The sequence below is a fragment of the Lepisosteus oculatus genome, chromosome 15, assembly GCF_040954835.1.
Source record: "Lepisosteus oculatus isolate fLepOcu1 chromosome 15, fLepOcu1.hap2, whole genome shotgun sequence".
Classification (NCBI taxonomy): Eukaryota; Metazoa; Chordata; class Actinopteri; order Semionotiformes; family Lepisosteidae; genus Lepisosteus; species Lepisosteus oculatus.
Window position 1 is genome coordinate 19,509,488 of NC_090710.1, and position 16,779 is coordinate 19,526,266.

The 16,779-nt window shown below is 38.1% G+C and overlaps 1 protein-coding gene across 3 annotated transcripts in view; it reads left to right on the forward strand.

The window, feature by feature from the left end:
- Positions 1-6,772: 6,772 nt before the first annotated feature.
- Positions 6,773-16,779, forward strand: part of LOC102687382 (rho GTPase-activating protein 6) — a 160,415-nt gene continuing 150,408 nt past the window's right edge. The window contains exon 1 of one of the 3 annotated variants that reach the window (XM_006639108.3): positions 6,773-7,668. In XM_006639108.3, the coding sequence (XP_006639171.2) occupies positions 7,144-7,668 (525 nt within the window). In that variant the 5' untranslated portion in view covers positions 6,773-7,143. Of the gene's footprint in view, positions 7,669-11,598; positions 11,658-16,779 lie in introns of those variants that run through there. The other 2 variants (XM_015363959.2, XM_069178908.1) reach the window with 2 other exon arrangements.

Below are 16,779 nucleotides of genomic sequence, written 5' to 3' on the forward strand. Positions count from 1 at the left end.
TAGAGTCAGACCGAAGCCATCTGGGATTACATTGTTCAAATCAGTACAGTACCTACAAAGCCATCACAAGAGAGACATTTTCAGCAAGCATCTCTTAAGCGGAAACAGTTTCTCTAAAACCTTTTTATTATTTTATGTCAATGCTTCAGTCAGTTGCCATAGTGAAGGGAGTTCTGGATAAAGTCAGTCTAATAGATCATGTGTGTGCATTGAGACTGCATTCCCTTAAACATTTAACAATGTATTTAAAATTTAACAATCAGTAGCTGTGTATGTTTTTCTGTACACAACAACCAGGTGAGGTGCAGAGCTGATCAGAGCAGTCTTCCTAACAGGGAATTAGTTTACTGGTATCTGGGTGCACTTTTGGTGACAAAAAAGATGTGGTTTTGTCACACGAGTCACATCACTGTTTCTTTATTCTAATATCTGTTTTCCAAGAAAGAGTGTGTCTGTACTTGCATTTTCCTTTTCTCTTCACAGCATAAATCTTACTAAAGCATCCTAAAAAATGTCGAAAATATTAATGCAGCATTCTTGATATATTTAAGTCAAGAATTTACTTGTTAATTCTTAAGAATTAAGAATGTGATCTAGAAATCTGGCAGCTTTGAAAGTATTATTGTCTCTTTGGGGGAAAAAAGTCATCAATACAAGAAAATGACAAAGATTATTTTTTTGTGCCAGGGGAGACCTCCAAATTACCCCCCTTCTATCTGTCCATTGAATTCAGACAAATGGGTTTGGATAAGAGTCAAGGGCTCACGGCGGTCCTTGCTTCTCATTCCCAAAATAGGAGGAGTGAGCTAAGGGTTATCTCTATCCTAAGGAAGAACAACCTGAACCCAGAGTGCCCAGAATTCAAATTCTGATTCTGACGACAGATATTTTTAGGAGCTTGCACTTCTGAATTTGTATTTAAAAAAGCATGCAAAATGGTATAGCATTGTAATGTGTACACCCTCCAGAATAGGTCCAAGCACGCACACGGGATCCTATTGCAGCCTTCATAGGCAGCCATGTGGTAATGTAATGAGGTTGCCTGTTTCACTGCTTTCTGAAGTGGGAACAGGGCAGTGCACAGTGCCTGCTCCCTAGCACATTACCAGAGATGCACATACTGTAACAGCTGGGTACTGTTTTTGCAGGCAGCTTGGACCTTTTGACAACAAGGTAAGAAGCCTGACTGCAGTGCCAGTTTTCCATGTTTGATATCTGGAAGAGCCTGTCTTCTCCTTCAGTACTTTATTATATTTCAGATTTATTATTTTTTTGAATTTATGGCAGAATGATATTTTTCATTCTTTTTTGCCACATTCACGTTTTCCACAAGCATGTTTGACTGCCTTTGATCTTTCTAAATAAGCCATAGATCTAAAGGAAATTGTAATGGTAAAATGTTATCATGCCTTGTTTCTGATGGCTTTTGAAACACTTATAACAGACTATGGGGGAATTTATTTTTTATTTTTAGAATTTTATCTTTTACAAAACAGAAATATTCATCTTGGCCAGTCTCAGAAAATACTGTTATTACATATGCATGAAGACATGTTCATTCCATTTGAATCAGGTCATTTTTAAACTTTTCCTAAAACAGATAAACCACACTTATCACTATTAGAGATGATTGTAACCCAGGATACAGCACATCACAGGCTCTAGAGCTATAGTAGAATAGTTCTACTCACAGAAAAAGCCATTTGCACCACATCTGTTAAAAGATTTTTGGCACTGCCAGGATTTATTCTGATGATAATTGTATTAATACTAATCATCTTATATTTTAGCATATTATGTTCATTGGCTTTTATAGTTGTTTTGTCTTCTGAATCTCAAGTTACTAATTACAAATAACACTGAATGAATTAAAAAGCAAAAACACTTAATGCGATACCAGCTGAAATTAATTACACATTTGCTTGAAAAAGTAGACTGTTCAGACCTTTCCTATGGTGTCCAATTTTGTAGATTATGAAAATTACAAAATAATGCAAACGTGATTTTTTTTCCAGATTAATTATTTTATTCAAAAACAGAATACTCAAACAGAAGACTTCTACAGGAAAGGTCAATTATACAATAAATGTCAGCAAAAACTAAAGAGAAAAAACCAAAGTCATCAATACAAGAAATTGGTTACAAGAAAACTGATTAGAAGAAATATGATTACATAAATATTCAGACCCTTGACCTCAATATTTGTTGGAAGCACCTTACCCACTAGTCTTTGTGGGTAAGTGTCTGCCAACATTGCATGCTGGCCTAATGCAATTTTTGCTCATTGTTCTGAGCAGATTTGCTCAAACTCTCTCAAGATGCTTGGGGATCGCTTATATACTGTAGGACAGTTTTCAAGACATTCCACATATTCTCAATAGGAATACAGGACTTCAAGTCAGGACTTTGACTGGGTCACTCATGGACATTCAGTTCGTTATTGTATCACTACAGTGGAACTTTGGCCTTGTGCTTTGGATCATTGTACTGCTGAAAGGTACATTTTTGTCCTAGTTTTAGGTCTAAAGCTAACATCTGCCAGTACTTCGCCCATCTGTATTTCCATCAGTCTTGACATGCTTCCCAGTCCCCACTGATGAGAACTATAACATCATGCTGCACACCACCTCCTGCCAGCACCTTGCTGAACTGTAGAGATGGGTCTGACTGAGCGATGCTGAGTTGACACTTTACATTTGGATGAAAAAGTTCCAATTGTGTCTTATGGTCCACAAAACCTTTTGCAGTACCCCATGCTGGATTGAAGGTGTTTTTTTAGTTCCTTTCAAGCCCCGATTGTGGACTGACAGGGATATTGTTGATCCATGGACATTTTCTCCCATCTCAACCACTGAGCTCTAAAACCTTTTTCAAAGCTGCTGTTGGCCTCACAGTCCCTAATCACTTTCTTCTAACTCAGCTTCTCAGTTTTGAGGGACAGACTAATCTAGGCAGAGTCTTTGTGCCTTCCACTTCTTGATAATTGACTTCACCATATCAAACAGATATTAAGGGTTCTTTTTATACCTCTCCTACTGTTCTGTGCCTTTATACAACTGTATCTCTGAGCTGTTCTGAAAGCTCTTTGGTCTTAGATTCATAGTTAAATCCTTGCTTGAAATTCACTACCTGATTGAGGGATCTAATAGAGATAAATGTATTTATTCTAAGATTTGTGAACCATTATTATTGCAGACAATAGAGGTGTCACTGAATGACCTGTGTGGCTCATTAAAGTAATGTTGTTTTTTATTTTTGATTGCCACAGCAAAGGGCTTACATGCAACATGGTAAAGCATTGTAATCTGCATGCCCTCCAGCACTGAGCATGACTGTTCAGTTTTTTTGTCTGTATTAAGTTTCTATTTACTTTGTTCTACTTGTTTTTTTGGCTTTGAATGGAGGGAGTAGGTTGCGTACATTATGAATATTAATTGCTACTCCAAAGTGCTAAGACTGCAAGCTTTAAAGGAACAAAATATTAAAGCTGTGCGGGGATCTAAAAATGTTTGCAAGGCACTGTACATTGTGATACTAATTATTAATCCTCACTTAACCAGAATGTTAATCTTGGGGACAATGGCTCTGCGACATACATCATTGTCATTCATCATTTATTTTCTGCAAATCATCTTGAATAAATGCGTCTGCTGAACAAATAAAGTGTTCTGATTAGGCTCATGGGATGAAAGTGACAGTGGCTAGGGACCTTGCAGTCAATCTGCCAGTGGCTTGGCTGCACATCAGGCATTCTCAATCAGGAAGAAAAACCAAACTAAGCTGACAAGGGAGTGGGGTAAGGTTACATAGTGTATTGTGCAGGCTTAAAATCATATTTGAATAACTTATTCTTTGTGATTTTAAAAAGGAACTATTGTTACTACATGTAATTCACAGGTCTTTTATCAGCAGTGCACACTTACAGTGAAGGCTTTATCATTTCCTGTTAAATGTTTTGCTTGTCAGATGGGGTGCTTTTCCCAGGGCAGAGGAAAACAATCTGGCAACAGATTTGTCAATATTGTCATCACCATCAAGTGTGACAGATTCAGCAGGCTCTGGATTTCGATGATCTCTGGTACTCCAACACACTGAAAAATGCATTCTGCTTAATCAGCAGCAAAGTTAATGTCTGCCAGTGCACTATGTTTTCACTCACAGAAGTATTGAGGTTTTTAACATGTGACATTGACCTTTCTCCAGCAAGCTGGTGTCCAGACAGTATACTGTATATAGTAAGAATTGTATTCGCAAATGGCAGCCAATTGTTCTGATGTACAGTACATATCTTCACACCAAATCAGTAAGAATTGCTGCTATTAATCCAATAAAAATCTTCTTCATAAAATTAAAATAAGGAGGGGACGTAAATCAGATGTTACTAACTTGGGCTGAGAGTCTATGTTTTAGAATTACAATTGAGTCTCCGATGGAACCCTAATATGACACTTCATTTATCATAACCTCCTGGAATACGTAAGCACATCTTCTACGACAAGGTTGGTGGACAATGAGACGTAGGCAGTTACTGGAAGTACTTAAGATATCTGTGATCATAGATTTTGAAAGACTTGCATAGTTCCTTTTGCTTGTTTTGGTCTAAAGCATAAAGCTTCCTTTACATACAAGGGCATCTGACTGACCAAAAAACATTGTAGGCATTTTAATGTAGGTATTTTAATTCTGTGGTCGAGGTTGTTCACGTCTAAATCTTTGGGAAGACTACTGATCAAGATGCAGCAAAGTCTATGCTCTCTTTTAGGTAGACTTGGAAAAAATCCTGCTGCTGCTCTGTGATCCTTTTGAACCTTTTTCTTTCCAGCTTCATTTCTCAAAGTTGGCACTTGGACATTCCTTTGTTCTCCTTGACTTATCTCTGAAGCCAAGAAGTGGACAGTCCCTGTCAAAGTGAATTTGCCCCTTGGCCTTTCTGCTTTGGGACTAGTATTTTGAACAGCACTTGAAAGGATTAGCTAGAAGGAACGGAAGGTGCTGTCCATTTCAACATGGGCATCAGTGTCTGCACATTCTTTGCAGTGTCTGGCTTGCTTAAGCTTTTGCCTTTTCACTAAGTGTGCTGTAACTTTATTGCTCTTCATTAATCTTTTTAAATCATTTGTTGTTGTTTTTTTACACTCTTCATTCAGTATTTTACACTAGTCATGTCCTGTATGTGCTTATTGTGTTAAGCTTGTTTGGGGGGAAAAAATTGTTGAGCCACAGACTAAATCCCTGAGAGTCGCCCATCATCTAACTATTGCCTGTCTTATGACCCAGTGCAGGAGGTGAGACACACTCCACCTGCCTCCAGGACCAGCTGCCAGTCACCTGAGCTCTCCATAATTATCAAATTTAACTTGGTGACATCTCTGGGAAAAAAAACCCAGGAGAATTCCCAGTTTACCACTGGCATCATTGCTGTTAATTTTCAAAGTGAGAAACGTGATTTCTTGATGTGCTCTTAAATGAACAAGAAGGCACAAGAGAAAACACAATGTAGGTGCATTTAAAAACAAGAACAGAAGGCAGTTTTTTACCCAAACAGTGGTGGAAGTATGGAACAACCTACCCAGCCATGTCTATGAAGCTGATACCCTGGTTTCTTTCAGGAACCAGCTGGACGAGATGCTTAGATCAATTAACTATTGACTACCAAATGGTCTAGATGGGTCCCCTTTAGTTCTTTTTAGTGCTCTTATGTTCGTGAGTATTAATTTATTTTTGCTTTTATTATTTGTTGGGTTTTTTAATAATTTCATTTTCCATTTCATAAGTCCATTTTGGCAAGAAAAAGTATATATTATGTATGTTTGTATATTTCAACTTAGTTATGGCATAAAGCTTCTTACTGCAGTAACTAAATTATTCCTTGACGTTTGTTAGTAGTATTCCACATTCTTATGCATTGTGGCAAAATCATGCTTTCAAGAGTTCATAAATATTATGTTTTTTCCATATTATCAAATAAATTAAGTGATGTAATGAAAACTCCAGTCGAAAAGTAGTGAAGACATCCTAAATATGCAGTAGCATATAAAAAAACAGATATCTCATAGTTTCCTCTGGGCTGTTTTTTGCTTGCCCTTGTTGACTGTCCTGTTATCAGTGTTACACAGTGCTAGTTCATAGTTTGATTTATCTGAAATTTCCCTTCCCTAATTGATCCCATTGGAAGTAATTGTTCCAATATTGTCAAACATTCTTTACAGTATATTAAACATGTTTGCACTTCCTGTATATAGTACTGTATATACAGCTGGTTTTTATAACGAAACAGCAAGGATTTAGAACACATCTTTTACTGGTAAAGCCAAATTAAAAGTAGTTTTGGAAATAGCTAACAGGTCATTATAGCTTTGTTTCGTGATTAACATATCCATTTTACTGCAACTCTCGTTCGTCTCCAGCTTCAAGACACAAATATGGTCAAGCCAAACTGAAAATCGAATTATATTTACACGCTACTTTGAAAAAAAAACCATTATATTTGGTATTTTTCTTTTTATTATAATTATCACCATCATTATCGTACCAGGAAACAGTTCAGATCACTATGTTGTGTTTTAACTATCGATTTGTGACGAGCGTTAATTGCCGCTGGAAGAATTTCGCCAAAAAGGAATATTCAATAATTTAGAAACCGATATTTTTTGGCAGAAACCACGATCGTCTTCCTATTTGGGAAAAAAGGAAGCCCAGATCAGCGCGCAGTGGTTGTACAACTGCGAGCGGGTGACAGCTCGCAGAGGAAATTCTGAATAGGATGGAGAGAAGCTGTGATGCTCTGGAGTGACGCGAGAAGGGGTTAGAGTTGTGAAACCACAATCTTCCAGCCTCTCCTCGTTCGACCTCACTGGCTCTGAAAGCAGTTTACGCGCGGTACAGAATCCACAGGGCAGCGAGGACATCAAGAGGGGAGTTTTGCACTGTAGTTCCTTACGCAGCACTCACTGCACTTTTCATCCTGACAGTAATGCCATGCAAGAAATGTTAAGGTGTAAAGACAGAGACTGCAACGCTGGGTTGAATTTGGTGTCATGGTTTGTTTAGCCTGTGAAGTTTTGGATTCTGGAGTATTTTCAAGTCCATTAGATATAAAACGGGAATTCAGGTGTGCTGTCCGTGGGGGCTTGAATTGAGGAGATGTCGGCTCAGGGGCTGTTGAACAGCGTTTTCTCCTGTTCGTCTCCAGCATCGAAAGCTATCTCCAAAAGGAGGTTAAGGCAGACACGGAGCCTGGATCCAGCCATCATAAGAAACTATGGGACAGACACAGAAGGAACAAAGGATGATTTTGAAAACATGGGCATGTCTTGTCTTGGCTCGAGGGAAGCCGGTAGCTGCACAAGCAACTTGTCTCCTCAGATCTCGGCGGAAAATCTGACCGCTTCAAAGCTAGATTTGCGCTTCAAGTCGCTGAAGGTGAAGCCACCTCTTTCCGTCTCCAGTCCATGCACTCCTCTAGAAACCTCTCCATCCTCCAATTTTCAGTTTGACTATGACATAAAGGGTGTGAAAAGGAATACGGCATGGGATCTACCTTTCCTCGCAAGAAGCCCTGCGCTCAGCCCATCGGGGAGCAGCAGTACCATCTTCTCTCCCCGAAAGTGGCTTCAGAAAAAGCTGCAACAGTCCAGTTCCCAGTCCTACATCGTGTGGAAGTCGGAGGTAGGAATGTTGTATTTACTTATTTTATACTTACGCATACGCAAACAATTCAGTTAGAAATAACTGATACTAAGCAGTTTACATTTGTTTCGGTTTACGTTCAGGTCTACGGCGAGATGTACTGACACTCGTGTCTTTTGGTGGCAGTTTTGTTCTACAGGTATTGCCTGTTAAGACCCGAGTTTACACAATCATTGTGCGCGTCTGGGTTTTGTGATTATGAAATAATTCATTCCATAATACGGATTTTGGCAAGCAAATGTAATTAACTTGTACGGCGGATCAGTCAGGATTACAATCAGCATAGCGGATCACCACATTCAAAGCGCACTTTTCTAATACTAAGCAAACTTTTGGAAGAACGGGCAATTGCATTGTGGAGTCATTTTATACAACCATGTAAAAAAAAGTAGATCGTTCTGCATCATTATAACAATGAGGTTAGGGTTTTGGCTTTAATATGTAGGATGGAAGAAAAGTAATGTTTCATGATTACATAGATTGAATTATATCTTCGAAGGGCAGAAGAACACAATACATCAATAATTCTACAGTTCAAAGTACAGTGTACACAATGACACATGGAGCGTCAGCCAGGTTATTTAGATTAATTGCTGCTTAACTGAGCTTGTGAAAGTTTAGTGTAAAGATAGTGCTGATACGACACTTACAGCGAATTAGAAGCCGTGTGTCTTGTGCCAATCTGTGAATCTAATGTTCTGTTAAATCTTTGATATAAATGATCGGAAGGTTAATAAAAAAAACTCCTGACATAATTTTGAGCGTTTTGGCAGTATTTCACACGGCTTGCATGAAGTGCTTAAAGCTGTTTCTCATAAAATGAAGAAGAAAAAACAATGATTCATCAAGTTAAGGTTAGAGAACATTTACGAACATATCTGTTTGTTGAACAGTACAGTACATATTCTCGAGGGTGTTTTCTATCTTCTGAAGGGGAATACTTTTTCAGTCTTTCAGAAAAAAGAGGAAATGCTTTATCCTGGAAAATCTAAAAAAAAAAAGGAAATATCATCATAAAGTGAAAAACGACAGAAATGTATAATCATATAAACCTACCATCTCACTTTATGCAGTGCTGTCTTAAGGTTATTCAACATTTTCCCATTTTGGTATCAGTAGATGCACATTGCACCCTGTACCATCTCTGTGTTTGTTCATGCATCCCTTTGAATCATCTGCTACAAGATGTTTTATGTCGTAGCCTACTTACTGATGTTTGGACACATAACAGGAGTGACTCATGATGAGTAATTTGTAAAGCTCTTCCGCCATTCTCATCATAAAAGGAGTAATCCAAGTAAACAAGTGAAATATCCAAGGGAAAAAATGCTTTATTGACTGTTTTAAATTAAATGCAGAATCTTAAAATGCATTGGATCAAGGATGTTTCTTAAATCCATTTAAAAGAAAATGCTGGTAAGAATTATACTGTATTACTTGCTGCTGTTATTCACTCTGATGTGTTGTACAGTATATATTCCACCCGAAATGGCAAGTTTGGCATGATTACAATTGTTCCAGTGTTTCTATTTAAATGGGTCACAAATCATCTTAGCAGACAGCAAAACACAAGTTGATTCTTGTTGACATATAGGACTGCAGTTGTAAGAGCAGGAGATCTGCAACTCTGTTGAGGTAAGATGAAGATTTTATCATGTTAAATGATAATATTGTTAATGTGTTTTGCTCTTTTCAAGTAACAGCAGAACTTGTATGTGATTATCTTTTCATTGTCATTTGAAAGTGGCATTACCACCTTGTGGCTTGTAGCTGGAGCTTGTATCTTTGAAACTAAGAAAGGGTGGGTTGTGTACTTGAACGGGAGACGTCTGAGAAACACCAGCGTTTTGTTGTAAGTGGTCTTTGTGGACCAATAGGTGGCACTCTTCACACTGAACCAGAGTTTCCAAACCAATGCCAAAGTATCTTGAAAGAGGACAGTGTGTTGTAGGAAATGTCTGCCCTTCAGATGAAACTTTGCTTTTGAAGTCCTGAATTTGTGGCCAATTAATAATCAAAAAGCCCTGTTTGTCCTGGTCAAATTCCACTCTGGGCTTACAAAATATAGCCCCCTTAAAAGTCCTTTAATTAATCTGATGAAGCACTTTCTCATTTCTCCACCTCATCTGTCCTTCAAGATGAAAAGCCTTATATACATGTGAGGAAGTGTTGTTATCCACCAACTAATTAATGATGCACAGTATTTATTAGGTTTATTTATTTATGCAAGTAAACTTCAAAATACATTATTAGAAATATATTATCACTGCAGTGTAAAATTCCAAAGATCAATTGTTTACCTAAGCCAGTACAGAAGATTTCAATAGTACAGCAACACAACGGAAAGATGAAATGTAATACAAACATAGGATATGCAATGTACTGTAGCAGGACAGCAGCAGTGGAGAAGAACGTAGCAGTCAACTGACAGATTGGCATAGGAAGGGGGCATAGGAAGATGATGGGAGACAAGCCACCCTGATATTTGTTTTTACTTGGTAGCACAACAGCAGGGGCAAGAGGGGAGGAAGAGGAGGAGTGAGCAGGGAAGATTGGTGCAGAAAGCAACAGCATGACTTGTCAGTCCGCAGATGGTAAATGAGAGAGAGAATATAGGTAGGGAAGAGAGGTTAGAGGTAAGATGATGGAGAGCACAACAATGCATGGAAACTGAATTAACAAAAGAGTCACTTCAGAAAACACTTGCGAAACATGATATTTAAAGTGTGTGTATACAGTTTATAACCACTGGCAGTCCCAGTAAGCTGCATGGTAGTTTTCAATAGTGTTTTACAGCATTTTATAATATAAAACCATTAAATGGACATGCAAAAAATCCTTATTAACAATTTTTGGCCAAAATTCTTGTTTTTCCCCCTGGGCACTATTGCTTCATTAAACCACAGATTTTATATTGTTCACATTTTTAAGGGATGACCTTTTTCATTGTTAACATTATCATACCAGTGTCGCAGAAGGATCTGGGTACTGTTTGGGTTTCCTGTTCTTATTAACATAGCCTTATAGATCACAAGACGAACTTGTGTAATTTACAGATTTGCAGTATGAGCCAGAGGTGTAGAAGAATGGTGACCAATGGAAAACTCTCTTTTAAGTAATGCACACACTGGCTGAGTTAGGCAAGCACACTATTATTACCTTTCTTGGACTAGAATTGGCAATCATTTGTAATTCAGTGCTGAAATCTGATAAGATCTGTAATACGCATACAACGAGGAAGGAAACAGTCAGAATACAAGATCATTAAAAACTGAACAGAAGGATTATTTCATTTTGAAAGCTTTCATCTTTCAAGTGGTCTGTTTAGCGACAGGCTTGTTTCTTAATGGAGGGTGTAAGGTTTCTCTCTTGCAAATTCTAGCAAAGGGATTTTAGAGCAAAACACATGTTTTTTGGCTCCTTTGCTAAATAATAAACCATTTCCCCCTTAGAAACTGTCATGTTTGCTTATATTAGTGTAAGATGAAACAGGATAAGTAATGCTTGCATGTAAATGTTATTTTACATTACTAAAATGTGTTTCACTTAATATCAGATATTAGGGTTTGTGCAATGTTTTGTTTTTTTAACTTTGTTTTTAAACAAGTTTAACAAGTGTTAAACATACTGTAGCAGTACAGCAGCATTTTATTTATCTGTGTGGACAGTCCATTGAGCTCATGGACAAATGTTCCATATCCCTTTGTCAGTTGTGGCTGGATAAGTGGATTCCTTATGGGGAAAAAAAACTTGGCCACACCTGCCTGACACAAAGACAGTCAAGTCTTGTTTAGCAATAAACAGGACAACCAAGGTGACGCCAACATCAAGAAGACGTTTCTAGAAAATGTGACATTCAGAGACACAGTTTTTTTTTCTTGTTCATACAGCAAGCATAATGTTGCCAGGTCAAAGGAATATACAGCATGAGCAGAACTGTTAAATGGAGTGTGAGATTTAGATTGAAGGTGAGAATGAATTTTATTTGCCATGCTTTGCCATGTCTGCAAGTTTTTGTTGCCTGTTTTATGATGGTGTAACCTGCTGTTGCATTTCATAGCCCAAAGAGTAAGACATTGATTTCACACATATCCAGTGTTCTACATATTCCTCATTACCGTTAACTACCTGCGTTTGTCATACTTGAGTTGACTTTTACTGTACTGCATAAGTAATGCAGAGAGGCTATTGCTGTTGGTGTTGGGAGAGAGAAGTTGAAGCTTTGCCATTTTGTGGTATACTGTACTTGTAGGCTTAAGCCATGGTCACATTTTGGTTGTTATGTGGGAACACGTCTGATTATGTTTGACACAGCTGTCATGGGTGTTTTCAGTGTTATTGTGTGCGTAAAATATTACCATAACATATTTACATTACAACTGTATTAGTGATTTTGTTTATACAGCAGTTTGTTAGTATGCGACAAAATGGTTTTTGCCCAGTAGCTAAATATAGTGTTGTACAGGCAGCGTGCTTTAAGTGGAGATTCTGCTCTGAAGGACAATGCCAAATCATGTGTTACTTCAACTTTGTGTACAGTATGCATTGCAGAGCCCTGCAGTGTGTGTGTGGAGCAGGTATTACTGTAACGTTTATGATTCCATTAGAATGCTTACCTATACACCTTTGATCATTTCTATAAAATAAGTCTACCTCTGTCATATCTTATTCATGTGCCTTTTCTTTAATATTTAACATTTTAAATTATTCTAAAATTTGTCTCTATAATTCTAAACATTGTTTCTAAATAATCCTTCTTTTTTTCCTGTAAGAATGAATGGAAACTACAATACCTCAATCACATTCATATCCCCACTCACACCTGGGCCAAATTTACAGAAGCCAATTAGCTTACCAGAAGAGGAAATGAAAGAACCCAGAGGAAACCATCTGAACATGGGGAGAACATACAAACTCTACACAAAAAGCCCCCCAGGAACTGAGCCCAGGACCAGTGTTATGAGGTGTCTGGGAACTTATTAAAAAGTAATTTTAATGAATGAATAGTATTACTATCAATAACAACAACAACAACAATAATAATAATAAATCCTTACCTATATAGCTCTTTTCTGGACACTCCACTCACAGCTCTTTACAGGTAATGGGGACTCCCCTCCACCAGCACCAATGTGCAGCCCCACCTGGATGAAGTAGTCGTAGTGCACCAGTACTCTCACCACACATCAGCTATCAGTGGGGAGGAGAACAGAGTGATAAAGCCAATTCACAGATGGGGATTATTAGGAGGCCATGATTGGTAAAGGCCAGTGGGAAATTTGGCCAGGATACCAGGGTAACATCCCTACTCTTTTCAAGAAATGCCCTGGGATTTTCAATGACCACAGAGAGTCAGGATCCCACTTATATGTCTCATCCGAAGGACTGCACCTTTTTACAGTGGAATGTCCCCATCACTATTCTGGGGCATTAGGACCCACACAGACCGCAGGGTGAGCGCCTCCTGCTGGTCCCACTAACACCTCTTCCAACAGCAGCCTTAGCTTTCCCGGGAGGTCTCCCATCCAGGTACTAACCAGTCTATTAACTACATGGAGGAAAGCAAACTCTATGTTCATTTGTTAAAAAACACATCCCAGGAAAAGAGTCTTTTCTTAATTAATAACCATTATTAATCAAATAAATATTGAGTTGTCTTCTATTTTTATTTTGTTTAATTCAAGTAGGTAAAAGGTTTACTACAGAATATCAGATGACTTGAAGGCCAACAGTTTTGCGTGTGTTGCCAGACAGTTATATTTACTCTATTTTACTGATTTAAACCAGGCTGACTGTGTATAAAGAATAGAAGCATATATCAACAATCTCTCTGCACCTTGTTTATACAGTTTGTTTAAAATTTTAATATCACGCAATATGGAAAGAACTTAAGAGTATTGCAGTAATGTGTCTCTTGTGCTGTAAGACTGTTTTTGTGATATGGTTTGTTTTATTTCAAAAACCTTTTCCCTTCAGGGTGCTCAAGGGGGTATAATTAACATAATTGAAGCTGCAGTTCACTTATCTTTGTCTGCATATCAGGTGCAGAGTATATGGACTGGTCTTCTTGTTATCATAAAGCCTGCCAGAGTTGGCCTCAGATGTCACAACCATTAGGGCAGATCACTTGTTGTGTTACCAGATCTGGCTATTTAAAGTGCAAGATAAAATGGCTGAAAATCCCAAAAGCCTTCATTAAAATCATTGCCTCACTATTATCGGCAGGCTTACCAGGAGCCTGGGAAAGATTGCTTTTCTTTTCTTTGCAGTTACTGTAGAAGAAAATGGGATATCTTCAAATGCTCTAGCGAATTTGTGCACACAAATGCAAGGAGAAACAAAATCCCTGCATACAGTACATTGTTGTTTTTGTGTTTATTTCTCTAGTAGGAGAACTAAATCCTTTTTAAATCAAAAGCCTTTGAGTTCAATATCAGATACTAAATGTTTTTTAGGAGCTGTTGTGCTCTTCAGCGCTGTGGTTTTGTTTAGTTTTGCAAATTAAATTATCATGGGTCTTTTTTAAATTCATTTGAGTTGTGGGAGTTGTTTCCAACCTTTTTTTTTCACGAATTGAATACTCACAAGTTCCCAAAATATCCTGCAACAGGAAATGACTGAAATTTTCACATGCGTGGTGTAATCCATCGCTGAATACTCACATTTATTTTCCCATATTCAGGCTTGCAGCTGAGGATTAAATAAGGACTGTTTACAGTTTCTAAGGCATTGTATGGAGCAAATTTGTTTCTATTTAAAGCACTGACTTAACTTTACGCTCAGAGATTTGTAACAGGTCATGCCCTGAGATAGCAGTGGATAGATGTTTATAATCACAAACAAAAGTACAAACATGGAAAATTCTGTCTGTTATTGTCCTGTCATGTCATGTATACCATGCGGTGTCGCAGGAAGCCGGAGCCTACCTGGCAAGCAACGAGCGCAAGGCAGGGTACACCCTGGACAGGACGCTTATCCATTGCAGGGCGAGTGCAAGCCAATCATACATGGGGACAATTTGGAGGCCACGGTAAAGGCCGAAGGAGGAAATTTGGCCTGGACACCAGGATAACTCCCTACTCTTATCGAGCGCCTGAGGAACTTTAATGACCACTGAGAGTCAGGAGCTCAGTTTAACATCTCATCCAAAAGACAGTGCCCACTACAGTATAGTGTCCCCGCCACTATACCGGGGCATTAGGACCCACACAGACCACAGGGTGAGCATCCCCTGCTTGTGTCTGTTATTGTACAAAAGCTAAATTCAAAAAGAAAGAAGTAAATAGATAACATAAAATAAAAATAGAAAAGGCATTTTTGCATAAGTATTCAAACCCTTTATTGAGGCAAAATCGAATTAATGGACCTTAACTTACAGTAATTTACCTTAACAAGCCACAGAATTAATGAAGTGACTCCTGTCTTTGTGCAATAAATGTGGTTCTCCTGATTTCAAATAAAAAAAGAGACCTGTCTTTGTGAGGCTCTTTGGCCAGGTAATGAATTTCACACAAAGACTCAACCATCAATACTTTCAAACCAAGTCAAGGATAAAGTTATTGAAAAGCACAGATCATGGAAAAGGTTAAATATACTGAGGTCTCTGAATATCCTTGTGAGCACAGTCAACTCAGTTGTCAAGAAAGGGAAGGTGCGTCTTAGTAATCAGTCACTGCCTAGATGAGGCTTTCCTTCCAAACTGAGCTTCCAGGCATGAAGGAAATTCGTTAGGGATGCCACTGTGAGGCCAGCAGCAACTTTGAAGGAGCTACAGAGGTCAATGAGTATGGGAACAAAATCCACGAGCGAACAATATCTTGGCCATTCCACAAAGCTAGCTTTTCTGGCAAACTCACTTCTGATCTCTAATCATTTAGCTTGCAACAAAGCATTTAAGTGATACAACAAAACATGTGGCAAAATGCTTTCTAGTCGAATGAGACTTTTGCAAAATGTTGGCACAAACCCAACACAGTACATCATTCAGTCATCACCATCCCTATTGTCAGCCATTGGGCTAGCAGCATCATGCTAAGAACACACCTTTCATCAGGAGCTGCGAAGCTTGTTTGGGTTGAAGGAAAATGGACAGAGCAAATGTCCAGGCAAATACTAGAGGAAAACCTGTTTCAATCAGCTATATAATTAAAAACTGGGATTCAAATGACCTCTCAACAGGACTAAAAACAACTGCAAAGCTGCACTGGAGTGGGTAGTGAATGAAACAGTGAATGCCTTTGGTTGGCTCACTCAAGGTCTTGACTTGAATCCTTTTGATTCTGTGGAAGGGCTTGAAAACCTCTGTCCATAAGCCATCCCTACTCTACCTTGAGAGAGCTTGAGCAAATCGTCTGAGAAAAATGAGCAAAACGTGCACCAAGCCAGCGTGAAAAGTAGAGATTTGCTGGAAAAGAACTGTGGCTCTAATTAATACCAAAGGCACTTCCATTAGATACTGAGTTGATGGGTCTAAATATTTGCGCAACCAATATATTTCAGTTTTGTCTTTTCTGTCTCAGTTTTTGTTGACGTTTACTGCAATTTATCTTAGCCTAAGTATTCTTAGAATTAAGCACTAGGGTTTGAATTAAAAAAATAGTTAATGTGCAGGCATCATTTGTAATTTCAGAAAATATGACACCATAGGAAGGGTCAGAATACCTTTACAAGGCACTGTATGATTAATACATACTGTACCAGTAGTAAAAACGAATGTAGTGGGTTCTGTACATTCACACACCTTCCCTAAAGAAGAATATTGGAAAATTCTACTGAACCTTTTGTGAAACAAAAATGGTATATAACATTGCATCCCAAGACCAAAATACCTGAAATGGAAATACGGATACAATATATTTTGATCATGTGGAGTAAATATTTACAAATCTCTGCTAAAGTACTTTTTTTTAATGCAACATTTTTCCCATATGATATATTTTCAATTAATTCTTGAGAGAAAAAAAAACATTAAAGTGTGTACACATTTTTTACTTTGGCAAAGTGTAAACCTGCAGTCAGGCTAGATAAACCACGGTGTGTGAGCCAAGGTTGTGAACAGTTCAGATTGTATTTGTAAAAGGTAATTTTAGG